Genomic DNA, 22,041 nt, shown 5'->3' with positions numbered 1-22,041 from the left:
CCTATCTTTGAAACGAACTAAAGAAAAATCGAAATTTTCGTCTGTCTCGAATAATAAAATTTAAAATCTAAATGCTACCGTCGCATTTTTTGGACTTATTTACGTTTTTGAATTCAGCTCTAACCGCATCCTAAAAATGTTATAATGGCCACTGTGGAAAATAGGTTGAATCGCAGAAAAGGTAAATAATTTTTAGTGTTTCGCTTCGTTAATGCTTATGCATTCGTGTTGTGAAATTCTAGTTGTAAAAATGTGATATTCGTGTCGATTCGTAAACATGCAAGTCAATGCAGTGAACTAATTTATATGCAAAGAATCAATAAAATTGCAGGTAAACATGATGGCGATACTTATAGGTTAGACACTAAAAAGTCGCCAGAAGAGAATATAATTGAAATTATTAAAGGTCTGTATTCAAAAAAGCCCTCCCACAGTGATACTTCAACTTCACCGACAAACAGAAGTGTGCTTAATGAGAGATTAGGATTGAGACCTCAAAAAAGTAGTTCTGACAGCTACAGATGGTCCTACTTGGAGGCATTAGTCACACTACTACATAAAGAAGACAGGAATAACCTAGGATTTACTCCAGACGAGCTGATGACTTGGTAAGATCAGTTGAGTAGTAATATTGGGCGCTGAGTGGGGGATCCTTATTTGTTTCACATTTATCAGATGATTTTTAAGATTTACTCAGATTTATTTATAAGCATTATAATGTAAATATACTCATGGAGAAATGAAATGTTTATCTAAATATATTAAAGTGACTGACTGAGTGATCGACTGACTTATCTATCAATGCAAACTATTGGAGGGATTGGGCTGAAATCTGGCATTCATATAACTATTATGATGTAAATAAGGAAAGGATTTTTGAAAATTCATCCCCCATGGGAGTAAAATAGGGGTTTGTAATTTGTGTAGTCCACATTGACAAAATAGCAGATGTAAGTTAGTCTATATATTACTAGCTAATCCACCCCAGCTTCGCACAAATGGAATTACTGAGAATCAGTGAGGCAGTAGAATTTCCAAAAAACCCTAAAATACAAACTTCTCTATTTTTGCCTAAAAGCCCAATTTTTATGGATGTAACTTGGAAAATGACTGACTTCCATAGAAACTTTTATCTTTGATTTCACAGGTGAAAGTTCCATAAATTCTTCCTTAGTGAATGTCTGTCATATAAGGAACCTATGCTGTCAAAATTTAATGTTTCTAACCTCACTGGTTCAGGCTGTACATTGGTAGATCAGTCAGTCTGTCGGGACAAGTGTTTTTATACACACACTGACATAATCAGCTATTTTTGTTTGGTGGGAGGCTTGGGCTGTGACTACCGGCAAAACCGTGCTACCAAGTGATTTAGCTTTTCGTTATGATGCTGTGTAGAAATCAAAGGAGTGCAGGTTTAATGAAAACTGCCATACTCCTTCCAGGTTAGCCTGCTTCCATCTTAGACTGCTTCATCACTTAACACCATATGAGATTGCAGTCAAGGGTAACTTGTATCTGAACATACATAATAACTTACAGCTCAAACTGCTGGATCTAGAAACTTAAAATTTTTCATGTAAGTTTTCTGTATGAAGACTATACCCCCACTAAGAACCAAGCAATTAAGCATTTCGGTATGAGGCTGTGTAGAAACCAAAGGAGTGTGGGTTTAATGAAAACTGCCATACTCCTTCCAGGTTAGCCCGCTTCCATCTTCAACTGGATCATCACTTACAACCAGGTGAGATTGCAGTCAAGGGCTAACTTGTATCTGAACATACATAACTACTTACAGCTCAAATTGCTGCACCTAGAAATTTGAAAATTTTCATGTAAGTTTTCTGTATGATGAAAAAAAAAATTTTCAGAAATACTGCTCTTCGTTTTTTTTTTTTTTATTAATTCATGACATGTTGTCTGACTTGGAATATTTTTCATTATTGTTATTTTATTTCAGCATCCGCATCAGTTTAATTGATGAGTCTATGGTTATAAGAGCAGCAGCGTTAAGAGTCTTGCGCTATTTAATTAAAACAGAAACGGATGTTGCCACATTCAACAATTTAAAGCTGCCTTACCTTGTAATAAGGTATTTGTATCTTTTTTATATGCTTAAACAATTTAAAAATATATAAAATGATTTAATCATCAAAGTATTTATTGACATTATGAAATGATGAGTGATGCCCACACAGGTTTTTTAAAAATCCTGTGGGAACTCTTTGATTTTCATTAAAATTTCATTAAAAACTGTTGGGCAGTGAAAAGCTAGCAGACAGACACACTTTCGCATTTATAATATTAGTATGGATAAGTATGAATTGCACAAATCTCAGAATAAATAAACTAAAGTGATCTACATGTAGTGCTCCACATGTAATATATATCTTTTTCTGTCTATGTACAAGCAAACCAATAAGGTACCAATCATATTTTATTTTAAAAAAAGGTCAATGGACTTGATGCTTCGTAACGAAGAAGAGCGTGCGCAAGCTTTGAAAGTCGTCCGTCGTGTGATTGCTGTGGTAGGCGCCGTTGAACAGGGACACAGAAAACATCGAGCTGCTTACATTGACCAAGGTATGTAGCGATATCTGCCTACGCGTCGTATTCCTCATTGCTGAAAGCTATGATACTAAGTGGAGATTAAAAGAAGATCACTGTCAAAATCGGTTCAGATTTGACAAAGTTATGGAATAACATCAACAAAAAATTTCATTCCCTATCCCGGATGAACTCTATTGTATACATAATAAAAGTTATCCTAAATCATTCAGAGTATTAGATAGTATGCAGTGGGTAAGCACACATGTGAATCCAGAGCAGATCAACTAGTCCTTTAAATGTTATGATTTTGTCCAATGCACCATGGTTTTTACGAACATTTGAAAACTGTAAGCACCTAAATATCTTTACAGTAAAAAAAGGAATTTAAAGCAATAGAATCATCCAAATTGTCTGGCAGCATAATAATTGACAATGTAGCAGGCAATGATTCGTCGATTAAAGAGAAGGCATAAAGGTACTAGAGGTGAGACACATGGGGCTCTTCCAGCTTGAATCAGGTCATAATCGGCCGACTGATCGCATGATAGGACCCAAAAACAATATTGTGTCCTGTACATTTTTGGTGGTATAGTCACCAGCAATTAAATACTCATCTCTAATCTACGATACGAGTGCGAGCTCGCGGATGTAGCACTCATACTAATGCAGATGGTGAACGCGTGGTGCGGCGTGGCGTGCGGGCTGGTGTGTTCAGCTCCCTCACGTCGCTCGCACCACTGACTTCTAAAAAATGATATTGCAACGCGTTTTGATCTTATCAGGGCCGACTATTTAATTGGCGCGGAATATACATTAAATGGAATTATTCATTCAAGGTCTTCTGCGATGTCTCGCGGCAGTAGCCAGGGCCGGCAGTGCTGGGGATGGCAGTGGGGACAGGTTGTCTAGACCGGCCATCGCAACTCTTGCGGAGATATGTAAGTTCCAAGGATGCAATGCAAATTGATAAAAAACAATCAATCCTACCCAGCAACCATATGCTAAAGTATAAAAAAAAAAAAGAATAACAGCCCTGTTTATCATGACTGATATTCCACTTTCCCCTCCATCTAAGCCTTAAGCTTGTGCTAGGAGTATGTACAACATAAGTGCAACTGGAGGGGTTCGAACCGCCGACCTTTCGGATTTCAGTCCACTCCTTTAACCGTTCAGATATTCAGGCGCTAAAATTATGCTGTATTTTATTGTTATACAATGTAATTGTAACTTTTCGCTCGAAATCCTAATATTAGATTTGAGTCATCATGCTTTATATTGTGCGGTATCAGATGGCATGTTGATGTTGGTGTCAGTGTGCAGTTAATGTAAATACCAACAAATAAACCATCAGTCAAAATGAATGAATAGAATGAAGTCATTATGGAGAAATTTATTTTAATTGCTGCCTTTGCGCAGCTCTTCATGCTTATAGTCAAGGAACTGACAAACCATTGTGTAAATCATGGACCAAAGAAAGCCATTAGAAAATGGTTAAGCTACAGAGATTATTACCATTATGCTTTGCTGTTAGTGATGTCATATCACTTTGGCATATGGTTTGGCACCATTTTGCATTCCTGTGATTATCCTGTGGCATTCGGTACTATAGAGAATATTTTTTTTAATATAAAACTAAATCAAAATCGGTTTATTACACACGTCAAACATATAATAACCCTCTTTTTGGGTTGGGGGTTAAAAATGACAGGGATTTAACCTGCCACCCTGTGGCTATCGCGCCATTGGTGTGGAGCGATGATATGTAGGTTCAATCCCTGCTGGTTCCGCAATTTTTGATATGTATTGATGTACATTCTTCAAAATTTCCATCATGTGTAGATAAAATCTTCAATAAAATCATGAAATAATATCTTAGAGATTCACTGTTGGTAAAATACCGTATTTAATCGCTATCCTACCGCTAGTGACATTTAGCAGGGGAGTCAAGGGTATCAAGTTAATTAGGATGGGCTATTCCAGAAGATCATAATGAAAAGCTCTCTTCCTCCCTTTCCTAGGCGTTCTAAACCCGGATCTATTTATATCTTGCGGTGGAGTGACGGCAGTGACGCGGCAGCTGGCCGAGTGCGCCACTCCGCGGATGGCGGAGGCGCTCTGTGGGGTGCTGTTACATACGCTCAATGACCCCAAGTCGCGAAACGCAGCGCGGATTGACCTTACGTGCCTCAATTCGCCGTATTGCGATTTCCACTTCAGACCCGCCGGCACAGATACTAATAGGTGAGTCAGACACGCTGTTAACAAAAAGTCCGGTCCATACCCTCATACAATAACACTTTTTAATCCTATACAGTATAGTCACGAGTGCACGGTGGGATAGGTATAGGCTATACCTATCCCACCGTGCACTCGTGACCTCGTGCAAGTTAATGACCAGAGAGCGCCATCTTCATAGATGGCGCTCTTAATGCATTTTAATATTTTTTTGATGATGCAATCATTTTTTTCCTTTACTTGTGCTTTTTCCTGTACTTTATCTTCATGACTAGGTCAGTGGGAAGTACCGTACCTATAGGTTTCTTGAAAGGCATGACAGACAGACAGAGTGCGAAGTGATCCTATACCTAAGGGTTCCTTTTTTCGTTTTGAGTTGCAAAGCCTAAAATCATAAATACTATTAAATTATTATTATTACTAATAATGGGTTTATTTAGTTTAGTAATTTTTGTTGCAAAAAAATACCTCCTTAATTATTGTCATGGATAAAATACAAGTGTAATCAACAGATGCTACTGACAGCACCATTAAAAACTGGTATAGGTATATATTATATTATATTAGGCTAATGAAAGCGGTGTTTCACTCAATACTTTCACTCACCATCCTGGCGCTATCCAAATGCTAATGAAGCATTTGCATAGTGGATACGAGGGATTAAAGCACTATAATGCTTCACTTCAGGGATGAGCGCGAGATGCGGTTCACGTGCAGTCGGCTCGCACTGCTGTGCGTGCTGCGCAGCTGGCCGGGCTTGCTGCACTTCTGCCACCCTTGCAGCGCGGGCGGCCTGCACGCGCTGGTCGCGGCGCTGTCCCTGCCGCGGCTGGAGGTCCGAGTGAGTACACTAAGAGTTCTGCTCTGTAGTGCTTCGCTTCAGACACGAGAGCGAGATGCGGTTCACATGCAGCCGGCTCGCGCTGCTGTGTTGAAAAATGCCATCATTGCTTAAAACCATGCATTCTAACATTTTAATCCAGGCAGTCCTAGGCACGTGCCCCATAAACTTAAAACTAAATCACATATAGATGGCGCAGTCCGTCATTAACTTGCAGTGTTCTCCATAAAAGTGTTAGGTATATCTTGTACAATGGTACGGAACCCTTTGTGTGCGAGTCCGACTCACACTTGACTGGTTTTTTGTTGTGTTTTTCGTTCGACGACTTGACGCCAAATGTGCGATTAGCTCAAAGAGTAAACTAATACCGAGACACTTTATTATATGTTTTAGAAAGCAATTTTGGACTTGCTGTATGAATTGGTTGGACTGCCCCAACCAGAGTGGACAGATGAAATTTCCGTTGCGCTGGATGCCGTCGATCCTGCTGATTTTCAAGTAAGTTCGATCAGAGAGCCTAGACGAAATCCATTTTCTGTAAGCTTTAGGGCTCTATTGGAATCGAAAAAAATATCAGTAGTATCGTATTTTCTTGGATCCTTAACGTACGCTGTCCTTGTCCAGCAGACCAATCAGATTACTAAGAGATGACGTGATAATATTTTCGCATTATGTATCAGTAAATAACCTGGGGTTGAGGGGGGAGGGGCGGGAGAAGAAATGTGTGATTGACAGTCGATTGTGATTGCTAAGCAATCATTGGCCAAGGTAGGTAACCGGATGGGCGACCGACTGGACTAGTATTTTCATGTCCTCTGTGGCTCGGTGAGCACGTTAAGCCATCGGTTCCGGTTATTGTTACTAACATCTGATAATAGCTGTAAAAACATAAGTCATTTCATTCTCTTGCTGTCTGCGTAAGGATCTGGGAACCCACCAGATTATGCCAAGAGAACTCTTACCATTATGTAATATGTTATTTTCTTATTAGTTTTCATATTAGAGTTCTGTGCTTGTGAGGGGTTTTTGCGGGACTTAAATTGTCTTTGATCTTATGCCTCCTTTTTGCTTGCAGAGAATAGATTTTGTCTATAGAGCTGTAAAAAAGTTAACGTAATTTTAAAATAATTAAACGTTACAATAAAATGACATAATAAAATTTGTATTAGGATTCCTGGCGACTAAACGAAGGTTTCGTAGCGGCAGAAGGCGTTGCAATTTTACCTCACTTAAGTGCTACTGGCCCGGACATAATTGAAATCCATCTTGCACTTCTACTTCAGTGTTTCTTGGAGGTACGTTATACAAAACCTAGTAGCTATAATATATTGAATATACTATGTAAATTGTTTAGAGATCGACCCAAAAATCAACAGTCAGGTTTCTGAGTTAAGAGTTCTGCATTCCGCGTTCACTACTATGTAGTATGTACTAATCAATAAAAACAAATTAGTTAATTAATAGTCATTTATTCGAATATCGCGGTCAAATAACTTTTGTGTTATTAATTCATGGAAAGATTACAAATTACAGTGAAAGCAGTATGCTGAAATCAAACCCGTAAATTATATAATTTTTGCTAACTATTGTTGTTTTTACTTTGCTTGTCGTTTTTCAGGCCGGCCTTCTAGATGGATTAGCCGAAGTAATAGTGACAAGTGATACATTTATATCGGTCAGAGCCACCGTACTGTTAGGCCAACTGTTGCATTTAATACACCTGTTCCTACCTCCTCAAATATGTAATATAACTCCCGCACTGCCCTCCCTCATATCGCAAGCGTCGGCCGGGAAGCCTCAAGCTCTCGCGGCTGTCGCGGCGCTCAAACGGCTGCATTCGATGTTCGAATCGCGACCCGCGAGCAACAGCCTGTTCCTAGATCACATACTCCAGTATTGCAGCGGTGCATTTAAATCTAAGATAGAAGATACCTCGAAGAGTCGAAAGGAAAAAGACAATAGAGCGAGTAAAGCCAAACCGATGTGCGCGTTGGACTTGCACAAAGATAACAGCATAGAGTTCTTGAATGAATCTGACACGGAATGCGAGCCGAAGCGACACAGCATCGGTTCGAGGGCCGATGTTGCGATCAGAAAAAATGTTAGTGCGCTAGTGAAAAGTACAAGTGTCGGTTCACGGACTAGTACCGCTGTGACGAAAACCGCGAAGTTCTTCAGTTTTTGGGACCGAGGGGACAGTGATAGTTTAATAAAATCTTCCCTTGTCCTGCAAAATAAAGATGGCAATACTTGGAATTGGGAAATCATTCGGACTATTCTAAAGGTATATTGAATATAAGAAAAATTAAAAAGGTAGTTTCGAAAATGGTTTTTTGGGCCATATAACTATCACTACTTATATAAAACCAAGCTCCTTCTGTAACTGAAACTGTATGGATTTTCATACGCTTTCCAACAATGGATAGGATCCTTCGAGAAAGTTCAAATGTAATAGTCCGATTCTGAAAAATCATCACACTAACATTATAAAGGCGAAAGTTTGTGTGGGTATGTTTGTTACTCCTTCACGCAAAAACCACTGGACGGATTTGGCTGAAATTCAGAATGGAGATAGATAATATCCTGGGTTAGCACATAGGCTACTTTTTATCCCGGAAAATCAAAGAGTTTTCACGGGATTTCGAAAAGCCTAAATCCACGCGGGCGAAGTCGCGGGCGTCAGCTAGTTCACTAATAGATAGCTGCATTATCCCTAAGTGCCGGTATACGGAGTCGCGCGCAAAAGCTAGTTGGTAATATTTTCACGTCGCATCGGATGTTTGTTCGTTTGTAGTACATTCGCGGCAATATTCATGAGTTCTACCTGTATGTTATGTTTTCTTTTATTAGGAAACAAACAGCACACCTTTGTTGAATCTGAACGACAGCGGACACAGAGACTGGGCTAGTCGCATTATTAACTACTTGAAACCATCCTCCAATAAGTATTCTCACACGGATCTGTCGACCACGTGTAACGGACACTCGCCCACGCGTGCCGGATGTCAGCTAATACGGCATCTGTTACGTCACAATGATGTAAGTATAGTATTATGCGTGTTGTTTGTATTGAATTATAACGTGGTGCGAGCCCTCGCCGCCGGCGGCTCCCGATCCCATTCGATCTCTTAAAAAAGAGAGAGATAGAGTGACGCGATAGAAAGAGAGGAGTTTATTAAACTGAAGACTGTGTAAGCTGAATTGCACTTTATCGCGTCGTAACAAGAGTTGCTATTTATTTAAACATCTTTGCGGAGTGATTCTTCTGTACCTTTAAAGTACTACATGACTTCGTCTGTGTTGGCATTTGCTGGTGCGCGTGTGGTGCCTTTTTGGATTGTTTTTTTTTTTTTTTTTGTAAAAGTGGCCGGTTTTTGTGTTTTACTGGTGTTTTTTGTGGTGGAACTGACTGGGAAGCGCTCTAGGGAGGCGCCGCGCGTGTGTCGGCGAGCGCCGGCACAGACGAAGTCCATACTTATATAGTTTCCCTAACTTGTAAATAACTACAAACCTGACATTGACTAATCTGTGTAAAGCCAGATGAGAAAAAAAATAGAAATAAGTACTACATATCAAGTATTCTGTCATTTGCACTTTTTTTGTAGGTTGATACTCAGAGGATGCTAAAAGATCTGTTCACGGACGTGAGTCGACAGATCGAGGCGATAGAGACGGGTCGGAAAGCGCACGAGTGCTTGTTCAGTCCGCAACATATGTGCAATACGATGTGCCAGATGTACTTCCTCTTCATCGGGCAGTTGTGTCACTCACACGCTGGGCTACGGCTGTTCAAACAGACTGGGCTCTATGAAAAGTAAGCATCAAACTGAATCCCTTAAATACACACCTAATATTATAAAGGCGAAAGTTTGTGTGTATGTATGTTTGTTACTTTTTTACGCAAAAAATACCGAACGGATTTGTCTGAAATTTAGAATGGAGATAGATTTTGGCTATTTTTTGTCCCGGAAAACTAAAGATTTCCTACGGGATTTAAAAAAAACTATATCCACGCGAATTAAGTCGCGGGCATCCGCTAGTTGTTAATAATGCCTTGCAGACCGAATTCCGGCCACAGCGTCCAATCTCCACAAAATTAGTTATCGGTGCGGGAGATATTGTGCACAAGTGTGTGCAAACAGGTGCACTCCCTATTCGCTCATTCTCATAGTCCGCTGGGACGAAAATCCGACATGACCGAAGGGAGCAGGCGCAGGACCGACGGTTTTACTTGCTCTCTGAGGCACGGGGGTGAAACTCTGCCAACTTCCTAACTTCTGGCTAGTACTGAGCATTTCATGATGGAATACCTAGTTTTATAGGCCTAGGCGTGGAAATCGATCCCAGGACCTCTCATCTGCAGTTGGACATGCTAACCACTAGACCAACGGGGCAATAATAATAATAATTGTTATAGTGTTTATCATATGATGTTTCCCTCTAAAGTTTCCTTCACTAAATGTTTTTGTATGTAAATTAAATTATTTGTTGAAGGTTTAATGACCATTGTTCTCTTGTTCGCAGTCTCCTAGAACTATCTACTAAGACTCACCATAGTTGTTACGTAAAATTAGTTATATCAAGCTTAGATTATTCCATGGATTCGAGTCCACGGGACGTACTTGCCAAAACACTAACATGCAATATCCTAGCCTCAAGATTGTATGCAACTCAGTTCCTAAACGTACTCTTAAGAGCCTCGCGAAAGTCTAGAGATTTGGTGAGAAAAAAGTCCAAACTCAAGAAGCATGTTGTACCAGAATACTCAAAGTTCACGCAGAGAGATGAAATTGAAGTGACTGGCGGTGTGGACATGGATACTTGGATTTTGCAAATGTTGGTCGGACAAGTCAAAGATGAGTCGAAGGCTGTTGTGAAGTGTGCTTTGAATATTCTAGAAGAAGCTTATAGCGTACCGGTTAGTAATTAATATATTTAACGTTTCTTAGCTGATGACAGTGTCATTTTCGATTTGAAAATGTTGTTATCTAATTTGTTATTTTATGACTTCATAAGTTGTTATTTTCAATGCAGATATTCTTCGAAAAGTTAATGACAATGAGGGATGCTCTCGCTCAAAACTGTCGACTGGACAAAGCGGCTGAACCAGCTGCTTTGGACCTCTCAGCGGTGGGGGACCGGGGTTACCTTCTATGGCTTGGACTAGAAGTGGCTGCTGCGGCTCAAAAAGTCGACTCGAATGCTATTACGTTCGTGAAGAAACACTTAGATTTCTGGAACAAATCTTATAACTATAGGTAAGAAACTAAAGTAGCACTTTGTAAATATGACATGTCGGAAAACGTTCTCGTATTATTGCGGAAGGATCAGGGAATCCACTGAATTATTATCCCAAGAAAACTGTTACAATTATATGAATAAATGGAAACAGTCACAGCAATGAATAATATGATTAAGAGAAAGAGAAATCTCGTGTAATTACTGTACCAACAGGTCTTTTGGTACAGCTATACCCACGCCGCGCAGAGCGTGCCCAAAGACCTTCTCTCTAGGTCTAGATGAAGGTTATAGAGGAGGTTTATTGTCACAGAATGTAATTAGTTCTACGTACAGTAAAGTTGCATACCTTTTATTAGTTTTATTAGAAATTAATAATAATCAATCCATAATCTGTCGATAAGTTGCTTAGCATCGTTGTTATATTCTATTGAAAAAGAACATATTACAATTTTTGATAAATAACAATGTTGCTTAGTAACTTATTGACAGATATTATTATTAACTAGCTGATACCTGCGACTTCGTTCCCGTGAATATAGGTTTTTAAAATCCTGTAGGAACTCATTGATTTTCCGGTGTCATGTCACGTGTACGTGCTGCATACGCAATTGGTGTGAATCGGCCTTAAGTATTGTGTGGCAACAGATACGTGCGGCTGGTGGAGGCGGTGGTGCACGAGGCGCTGACGCTGGCGGAGGAGTCGCGGCGTCCGCGCAACGCACGCCGCGTGGCGCGCCCGCCGCCGCACCTGTTCGCCGCGCTGGCGCGCCCCGCGCCCGCCGCCCCGCCGCCTTTCACCAAGGGCCTACTCGCCGCCGCCCTGCCGGCACACTATAAGGTAATGCCTAGAGACAGGCACTTTTGCAACTTTAAAATCATTTTCGTTTGGTGAAATTATTTTTCTTCAGAGATTTCATAGGTGATATTTCTTGGAAAATTATTTTTCACTTACAATCATTCGATACATTAATTTAACTAGATGTATTTGTCTTTTTAACACCCAGTGTTCTTGTTCGCGCACTCTTTAGCGTCTTAACTCGAGTTGATGACAGCGAAATTTAAAAAATAAAGCAGGATTAAATGTAATAATTTTCAAAGTATGTTTTTCCTGAACAGATTCTACAGAAAAAGAAATGTATTACGGAGCAAGAGATTGCTGACTTGAAGGCATCATTATGGGCGGTGGGCAACACGGGTGTGACCCCGCAAGGCCTGCAACAGCTAATCAACTTAAGCAACGGTTTTATGGAAGATTCCGTCCCTGTCCATATAGTGAGTTTGGCCAGATACAGCCCAGTGTATTCAGTACGGGCAACCGCCTTCTATGTTCTGGGTCTGATTGGAAGTACTTATGACGGTGCTAACTTACTTGCGGATCTAGGTAAGTTTGGCTACGATAATAATTTGTATATAGCTATAAATATTTTATTTCATTTTGTCATCCTTATAATAATTCATATAAGGGGTAACTAGAACGCTAGCTAACACATAGGGTATTATTATTATACTACCTAAACACAATCCAATGCCTAGTAATTATTGGCATTGGATTGTGTTAAAGTACTATAATAATGATTATAATCATTGCCTTATCTTTTAGTTTTAGTGATTTAATATTTTTCTAACCTGCAATGTATAGGGTGCAAATCTTAGGGTCAATGCCCCACCTACGACGCGGCATTGACTCCGAGTGAGCTATTTACGTAACGTTTGTTGACCTTCACGTCATTCAGTCACATTCAGAACAGGATTAAAAAATATCGCATTTTTTTGTGGTAATTTATCAGTAATCATCAGTACTATCCCCTGTCTTCGTTTTTGCTAGCGTTCTGGTTACACCTCGTATAATAATTGGTATTCTGTGCTATTATGTGCTCTTATTATGTACGCAACTATTAGGTAACGTTCATTAAAAAGCTCTCGTGCGTACGAATTCTGATATTGGAACTCATAATATGTTTTATATTATAGGTTGGTTATGTGTCCGACATACCAGACATGACCAGTTTCCAGTAATACCCGATGATACTTTACCCCACATATTGGACTCAAACGAGACAGCTAACGCTTACATCACCTCGCCCGATCGACGATTTAACGCACTCGATATAGATTTAAGCGAACAGTCCGACCACACAGACCAGAGCACGGCAGAGAGTTTACACTCCGAGCATATTAAGTTAAACAGGACGATAGGTGCAATATCCATAGACCATACGGAAAAGGATCAAGATGTGGTCGATCATAAAGTTGGGTTCATTGAACGACGCGAGGACAAAAGAAAATCTCACACACTTCCAACACAAGGTTCCAGTTCACATGAGCGTTCGCTCACAGAATCTAGAACAGTCGATATACTTCGAGACTGTTCGGGTTATGAACGCGCGCCTCACCGAGTCCATATGGAGAATCGATTGGGCAGGATGAACTCCCTGGATCACGCGCGTGAAGGTCGCGTGAGGAACACCAGTGAATCCAGTACTAGTGGTGTGAGCAGTTGTGATTCCTTCCTTGGAAAATATGCTATACCGTAAGTCTTCTGTTTTTATTAATGTCTTTATTAATGAACACTATTAACCTAGGTGAAAACACAAATAAATAAAGCAGTTTGGCAGACTGAGATGCCTCTTACAAAGACGTATTTCAATTGTTTATAGTTATTTAGACAATAGTTACATACTGTAAATGTTATAATAGTTTTTGCTTGTTCCACTAACCAATATCTTTATCCTCACATGTTTCTGGGATTTGCTTCAAATACCCTTCGAGGCATGGACGAGGACATAATTGGTGTCAAAAAAGAAACCAATTATAATGGTGTGGATGATCATTCCCTATCATTAATGTACTTATTATAGCGTCTATGTGGCGAAATTATTAACGTGTCTTTGTTATGTAATATTTGTTTAAGCATTGAGGCATGCAAGTATCTTTTGTTGTAGCTATTCTTCTTCCTTTACAACTTCGTCAACTCGCAAGGGTCACTGGTACAGATCTCTCATAGAGATAAATGCTTTCCTGTCCACTTCTTAGATCTTTACTGTTAATTACTAATTTTTGATATGAATAAAAAAAAATGTTTTAGTGATCGAGTGCTAAAATTGAGTCCCATACCGAGTTCGTCGAGTCTGTACGGAATGAAGAGCAGCAGCAGTTCGCACAGGCCGCGCCTCCCGGAGCCGCAGCGACGGACATCTACCTCTAGTAAGTTAAATAATAGCTCGATCACACAGCCTTAGCGTTGCGTAAGCGTAGACGTAGCGCGTACCATTGCGTTGTAATGAATGGAACTGTATGAAACGTGGCACACCACTTGCGTAAAGCGTGGACGTATACATAACCGGTGTGTTAGGGGTTTACGCGCGTCTCTACGCACGTGTCACGTGTACGTGCTTGGTGTGAATCGGCCTTAAGTCCCATACCGAGTTCGTCCAGTCTGTACGGAATGAAGAGCAGCAGCAGTTCACACAGGCCGCGCCTCCCGGAGCCGCAGCGACGGACATCTACCTCTAGTAAGTTAAATAATAGCTCGATCACACAGCCTTAGCGTTGCGTAAGCGTAGACGTAGCGCGTACCATTGCGTTGTAATGAATGGAACTGTATGAAACGTGGCACACCACTTGCGTAAAGCGTGGACGTATACATAACCGGTGTGTTAGGGGTTTACGCGCGTCTCTACGCACGTGTCACGTGTACGTGCTTGGTGTGAATCGGCCTTAAGTCCCATACCGAGTTCGTCCAGTCTGTACGGAATGAAGAGCAGCAGCAGTTCACACAGGCCGCGCCTCCCGGAGCCGCAGCGACGGACATCTACCTCTAGTAAGTTAAATAATAGCTCGTTCACACAGCCTGAGCGTTGCGTAAGCGTAGACGTAGCGCGTACCATTGCGTTGTAATGAATGGAACTGTATGAAACGTGGCACACCACTTGCGTAAAGCGTGGACGTATACATAACCGGTGTGTTAGGGGTTTACGCGCGTCTCTACGCACGTGTCACGTGTACATGCTTGGTGTGAATCGGCCTTAAGTCCCATAACGAGTTCGTCCAGTCTGTACGGAATGAAGAGCAGCAGCAGTTCACACAGGCCGCGCCTCCCGGAGCCGCAGCGACGGACATCTACCTCTAGTAAGTTAAATAATAGCTCGTTCACACAGCCTGAGCGTTGCGTAAGCGTAGACGTAGCGCGTACCATTGCGTTGTAATGAATGGAACTGTATGAAACATGGCACACCGCTTGCGTAAAGCGTGGACGTATGCATAACCCGGTGTGTTAGGGGTTTACGCGCTTCACTACGCACGTGTCACGTGTACGTGCTTGGTGTGAATCGGCCGTAAGTCCCATACCGAGTTCGTCGAGTCTGTATGGAATAAGAGCAGTAGGCAGTTCGCACAGGCCGCGCCTCTCGGTGCCGCGACGATTGTTGTGTTTTGTATTTTCTCTTCAGGTGCCCATTTTGTATTTTTAAAAGTCTAGGCCTTAGATCCTACATAAAATAAATAAATTCATAAATTAATTTCACTAGTTACCCTATAGGTTTTGGTTTCTTCTCAGGTTACACAACACCGGATATAGGCAGTTCGCCTCCAACTCAAAAAGACATGAGTGGATATGCTACAATACAGTCATTAAATAAACACAGAAGGTATGTCAAAGATAATATTGCTATTAAATGCGTCATTTTATATAAAAAGTATGATGTAATGATAGCCACATTGTCTAAATCACAACAACCCAATCCCAAGAAATTACCCACTGTCCTACGCAGCCTTGACATTCCGCGATGTATTTCAGGGTAGAATCAAGGATATTGCTCCAGCATTCTAATCTAATCTGCTAAAGGACTTTTTAAATTTTTAGGGTTCCGTACTTCAAAAGGAACAACGGAACCCTTATATGATCTCTTTGTTGTCTGTCTGTTCGTGTGTCTGTCTGTCTGTCCGTCTGTCATGTCTATCAAGAAAACATATAGGGTACTTCCCGTTGACCTAGACTCATGAAATTTGGCAGGTAATTAGGTCTTATAGCACAAGTAAAGGAAAAATCAGAAAACCGTGATTTGTGGTTACATCACCCTAAAACAAATTAAAATATGTTCTATCACTAAAGCGTCATCTATATGATATTTACTAAATTACATACAGATGGCGCTGTTGTCATTATTTTGCAGTACTGCATATAAAAATGTTAAAATATTTTGTACGATGGTACAGAACTCTTCGTATGTGACTCCAACTCACACTTGACCGGTTTTTGTGACTTACTAACATGTATCATCATCCATAAGGGACTTCGTCTGTGTTGGCGTTTGCTGGCGCGCGTGCGGTGCCTTTTTGGAGTGTTTTTTTGTTAGAAGTGGTCGGTTTTTATGTTCTACTGGTGTTTTTTGTTGGTGGAACTGACTGGGAAGCGCTCTAGAGGGGCACAGACGAAGTCCACACTTATATAGTTTCCCTAACTTGTAAATAACTACAAACTTGACATTGGCTAATCTATGTAAAGCCAGACAAGGGATAAAAAAATCATCCACAAGCTTATAATCCGTTAATTTTGTAGGCCTCACTACGTGTCAGAGAGTGGTGCGAGCGATATCGACGTGCTAACCTGGTTGCCGTACGACTCCAACCAGCGGCCGAAACCCTTTTCCTCCCTGCGAGACCGAGCCAAATCAACCCGAGAACGAATGACTAAGCTTAGGTATTCACCTCATTTTCACCATTTTGTGAAAAAACGCTATCCATATTATTTTTAATGCGAAGGTGTGTTTATTTGTTGGTATGTCTCTCAATCACCTTGCAACGCATCAACGTGAATTTTCGCGTGGATATATAGTTGAAGACCTAGAGAGTGACATTAGAAAACCTTTGTGGAAACTCATCAACTTTTTCGGGATGTAATGTAGCCCATTTCCATGTCTGAAATGCAAGCTATAAGTAGTAAATAGATTATGCTTGTGACTTTGTCCAGGACTTAGGTTTTTATAATCCTGTGTGAATTCGATTTTCCTGAAAAAAAAGTAAGTTATGCGATATGCCCGTCCCCAGGATGCAAGCTATAAATTGTACCTTTAGTCCAAATCTGTTAAACGGAGAACGTAACAGACAGACAGATAGACACATTGACTTTTATAATATTAGTATGGATATGGCTAGTATGGATGTGGTATCAAGACAATCGTATGTTTTTGTTACAGTCTACTAGAATACGACTGGAAACCTCTGACACAAGGAGAAAGTTCTCAAAGAGTTTTTACACCAACTCGTTCAACAATTCAACTTGCACCGTCCGGACCACGATCGCCTTACTATATAGGAATATGCTTACCGCGTAATCTTATGGAGCTCTTTCCTATGTGAGTATAAAATTTTTCATTTACTAGACTATATGATGACCGCGTAGCTTTAGATTTTTTCTATGCCGTGGGAGTTCTTTGATTTCCGGGATATGTCCTTCCCTAGGACACACGCTATTGACGAACGACAACGAAACGATTGGAACGAAATTTGGTACACTAAATTTCGTCACAATTCTCTCGCTCGTTTTGTTTTCATGCAATAAGGAACAAAATACATATTTTTTTCAGAAAAGGTGCCTATGTCTATCCAGGATGTAAGCTATTGTGTCAATTTTCTTTACAATTGGTTCAGCCGTTGAGTTGAGAAAAGGTACAGTGCGCGCAAAACAAGTGGTCCAATCTTAGACCACATCATCACTTTCCATCAGGTGTGATTGTGGTCAAGCGCTTACCTATAGTGAATAAAAAAAAAATATCTGAAGTTGCAATATGGTTATTTGCACAGATTATAGACAAAGGATTATATACACTAACCTGGCTCAGATCTGTTTTTATACTCAGCAATAAGATGCAGAGAGAGGAAGAACAGATAGATACAGTTATGTATTTATATTCCAGATTTCCATACGAATATTACAAATCTGTCTGTCACCTTTTTACGAGCCACATGTTTAATCTAGAGTTATGTTATTATGAAATAATGGTTGTCTTTCAAATTTGAATTTGTTGTAATATTTCGTACAGGGACAATGACCCCAAAGGAAGTGTAGTGGAGAGTGATAAGGGAAGTAACAGAGTGACGTCTCTGTTGGCTGACTCCACTACGCCAGACCATAGTATTGGTTTTACTAAGAGTGAGTATTGCATGCCTTCTCTTATCGATTTGTAAATAGTCCTAATTTATTGCTTCATTGGTGTAGTGGTTAGCATGTTCCCTGTATCATTTTCTATTCCCGGGTATTGCCAAAAACAGGTATTGGGATTTTCTGTTAAGAAGTTTGCAGTAGTAGTCCATGAGTTGAGCAGTTGCTCACGCCTCGAAGAGCACGTTAAGTCGTCGGTCCTGCACCGGATCTCTCATCGGTTGTGTCGGATTTCAGTGAAGGAAAAGAGAGTACCTGTGTTTGTTACCGATGTTTGTGATATCATTTCCGACGCGGATGGCTTATCTCTGTGGAGATGATTATGATGTCGGGATAACATTGCTACATATCAGTGAAGAATTTTGTAGAGCACTCCCTATATGCAAACTTACAAACTTTACCTCTTTACTGCAGATTTTTGTCTAAGATTGTCATGCCCCGAAGTGTCAAACATATTCTCTGGTTTTAGGCGCTGAAATGCCTTCAGTTACATCAACAATAGGCAACATTCGTACTACGACACCGATTGCAGCAGCCGTGAGTAACGCTTCTGAAGTGAGTCGAATAGAAGCTCTGACGGGTAGAAACGTGGAAAACAAACCCGAACCCAAACAAGATCGGAGCGAGGGAGACAGTAACATTAAACTTGAAAGTGAAGTAGAGTCTAAGGCAGCTTTAACAGATCCAGTTATGGATAAGAAGATAGAAGTGATAGCTAGAGATGATAGTTCGATAGTCACGAATGTGTTGAGTTCGAACCGCATATCGGGCATCAAAGCGGCGGTATGGAGGCACTCGGCGGGCGATTGTTTGGCGTGCGTAAGGACACGCCCGCCGTCTTCGCACGAGCTACGTGAAGCCTTCTTCGCTGGTATGTTTCATTTTACTAACTAGAAGTTATATGAGGAGATGGGTAGCTGAACTGGACTAGTTCTCTGTTAAATCAGACACATTTTTTTATAAATCTTGTTCCTATTTTAATGCAAAACAGGCTCGAAGTGGGATAAAAATAACCTGAAAAAGTGCGTTTTTGAAACAAACACGCGACCGCTACTATGCGAGTATTTACACCAAGGAAGAGAGAATGTAGACGTCATACGTGATGCCACAGTCAAAAGCGATAGGGATGGACAAGGTGTATAAAATATGTCTATGGCGTGTTCGGCTACACGATACCGTATATATATTGCCGTAAAGCAGGTTGAAAAAAGAAATGCACAGATTAGTATGGATTGTCTACTTTTCAGAGCTAGAAAGTCCAAGTAGCAGCAGAGCGTCGGGGCGCGTGAGCCCGGCCGCGGCTCCGCAGGCGCAGCTGCTGCACCACGTGCTGTTCATGTCCAACCCCATACACTTGCGCCAGGTCAGTTCAACGTGTCTACAGTTTTGCTCCATTTTTGGATCGTTTTTGTCAATTGACAGTGGCGTCGACGATTCTGTTATGTTTTTCTCCAAAGTAAACTTAAAGAGTATCTGCATATTTTTCTTTTTAATAGTGCTACAATAGGATGTAACATGAATTTTACACTTAAACAAGTTGAATTTAGTGCGCTCTACAAATTAAAACAATAAGCTCGCAACTGGCACCAAAGTCACGAGGTTTGGCAAGTCTAAACTAAATTAGGTTTGTCTGTCCTTTTCTTATTATGTACATTGGTAACAGAAAGATACGAATACTCTAAGTTGCGCTCAGAATCAGTACCAATGATGCTACTTTAAGCCATTTAAGCCAGTAGTACGTCACTGTCCAGGCCTGAAATAGAGCAATTGACGACCGAGTGAAAAGATGAGATGCCAGTCGAGTTATTTTAACTAAACGAAGCCGATTGCTATTTCGACCGAGACTTGTATTGTACTGTTCTCTCCTTTGCAAGGGAAAAATAAATATACATTAATTCATTGATATATTCCAGGCGCGATCCGCTCTCCTAACGCTAAAACAACGTCACCCAGACGTGTTCCGCAGCCCGTGCGTGTACTCCGACGTGTGTGCGCTAATCTCCAGAGACACGTACATGCTCTGCGCGCGGCGCTTCCTGCAAGAACTGTTCCTAGATACAAACTTTGAGTGTTTTCTCAGCGAGCCGGCCGCCATCTTGGCGCGGCACGTGCCCGTGTCCGCACTATCGCCGACCCTCGAAATACAATAGTATTTATGTATGTATTACGGCTCTTGTGTACTGGTCCGATCCGAATCCGAAAATAAAATTGACGGCTGCCCAAATGGAAGACTTCCGTGGGTCGCGGCCGAAACGCCTAAACTAAACATGATGAAAATGTATGACGTCGGCCGCACGTGACTGACTTTCGGGGTTTGGAAGCGGTACCATACATTTTCAGTTTAGTATTATCGCGTTAGCCCCCTAGCGTGCGTCAATGTGCGGCCGTGACCCATGAAAGTCTACCTTTACGCAGCAGAGAGAGTGCTGTAAATAGTACTTTCTCGAATTCGAATCTGACGCTGTCACTAATGATAGCCGAACTCTGAAAGATTTTTTCGGATTTGGATTGGACAAGTACACAGCTCTTAATCGTGTTTGTTAAATCAGGTGTCGTCAGCAACGAAAGGTGCGAATTATGGATAAAATCCATCTTTAACGTTGTTATAATTATCTAGGAGTTCATTTATCACTTGATTATGATGATTATAATATAGTTATACTTAATCATTATTCATGGTAAAGTTATAAGTTTGTCTTTCCCCTCGGGAAAATATCAGTTTGTTTCTGAATAATTATGATTGATATTTTAGTGCGAAAGAATTTAACATTTAACCATAATATCTTCTCCTTTTGCTGCTGACTGTACAGTGTGCATAAATAATAATTATTAAGAATTTAATATGATTTGCGGAGATAAATTTTTATTATAAATCAATCCAGCATAATATAGTGTTTCTTTAAAATTTAAAATCATAGATAGCACTTGCATAGAAAGTTGGCTTGTTAGTGATTAACTGAAATCAAAGATATGAAATATTTCTGAATCATAGGAAATACATTATGGTATTGTTGCTATATATAATTAAGTTTTATGTAACCATAATATTATTATAATTACATATTTTGGGTTCAATCTCTTTTTATTATTTTCTTCAATGAAAATAAAAACCGTGGATCATAGAGATTTGGTTTTGTTACAGTTGACGAGTTTGTGTGTACTAATGAATGCCAATCGTTTTTGAAGATATTTTTTTTAATTACATATATCAAACATATCTAATTAAAATAATGTAACCTATTATTTTTGATGCAGTGTTGCTGCGTACACATGATCATATTAAAACGAATTAAAATATTAAGATGAAAAGAAAATGGCCTCTTTATAATAAACATTTCTCTCACAAGTCAAAGATTTTAATTTAATTGTAAATATTAAACTTTTATGTAGTCGCTTTATTATTTATGCTGTTTTGTGTTATATATAATACGTAAGCCGACATTGCATAATATTGCCTTAATTTATTACCTACATTCCCTAATGCAAGCCACATAATTTTGCCACCCGAAATGCTATTTATTGACAGTAGCTTTAATGCAAAATATTTATTTTACGTGCCCAGGCTACACTAATAAAAGACAGTTGAAAAATACCATTTTTATCTTAAACAAAAAAATACATATTGTGACCTATAAATCAACAACAATATTAATAATTAGTGTATAAATTATAACCTAATAACTACATAATAATATGATAACATGATATAATCAATAAAATTATTAGCATTTGTGGATATTTATTATATTGAAATACACATACCTACTGATGTTATTAGAAGGGAATGCATAATATGATAAGCAAGGATTGTAATCACGTTTTGTGGTTTAAAAGGTAAGTGATGGATAAAGGGTAAACTTATGAAAAATTGGAAAGTCCTGGCAAAAAATCTGATTTATACTAAAAACTAAATACATCGTTTTTAATTATTTACTAAAAAGTAAATTATTACGGTAATGAAGGTATTAAGGTAACGAAGATTTTACGTTTGTTTATCTTAACAAGTGTCATATAAATA

At 39.9% G+C, this 22,041-nt stretch overlaps 1 protein-coding gene across 1 annotated transcript; it reads left to right on the top strand.

Annotated features, from left to right (window-relative positions):
- On the top strand, window positions 1-21,904 carry LOC123866899 (rapamycin-insensitive companion of mTOR). Its single transcript, XM_045908669.1, has 25 exons — window positions 1-181; window positions 332-608; window positions 1,958-2,089; window positions 2,450-2,580; window positions 3,384-3,485; window positions 4,566-4,788; window positions 5,470-5,623; window positions 6,017-6,121; window positions 6,793-6,918; window positions 7,242-7,907; window positions 8,474-8,662; window positions 9,229-9,437; window positions 10,148-10,541; window positions 10,658-10,881; window positions 11,510-11,702; window positions 11,981-12,245; window positions 12,836-13,394; window positions 13,950-14,068; window positions 15,420-15,510; window positions 16,422-16,562; window positions 17,059-17,217; window positions 17,905-18,014; window positions 18,493-18,894; window positions 19,271-19,386; window positions 19,937-21,904. The coding sequence occupies exons 1-25, from the start codon at window positions 145-147 to the stop codon at window positions 20,171-20,173; spliced, it is 5,361 nt and encodes a 1,786-aa protein (XP_045764625.1). The 5' UTR covers window positions 1-144; the 3' UTR covers window positions 20,174-21,904.
- The last annotated feature ends 137 nt before the right edge of the window (window positions 21,905-22,041 follow it).

The sequence above is a fragment of the Maniola jurtina genome, chromosome 7, assembly GCF_905333055.1.
Source record: "Maniola jurtina chromosome 7, ilManJurt1.1, whole genome shotgun sequence".
NCBI classification, from domain to species: domain Eukaryota; kingdom Metazoa; phylum Arthropoda; class Insecta; order Lepidoptera; family Nymphalidae; genus Maniola; species Maniola jurtina.
Note: the sequence above shows the minus strand (reverse complement) of the source record. Positions and strands in the feature narration are given on the sequence as shown.

Bases quoted from the DNA above. Each gene is read 5' to 3' on its own strand.
- LOC123866899 (XM_045908669.1), top strand. From the start codon at position 145: ATGGCCACTGTGGAAAATAGGTTGAATCGCAGAAAAG. The intron at 12,246-12,835 runs GTAAGTTTGGCT...TTTATATTATAG, and splicing joins TAACTTACTTGCGGATCTAG to GTTGGTTATGTGTCCGACAT. The intron at 19,387-19,936 runs GTCAGTTCAACG...GATATATTCCAG, and splicing joins ACCCCATACACTTGCGCCAG to GCGCGATCCGCTCTCCTAAC.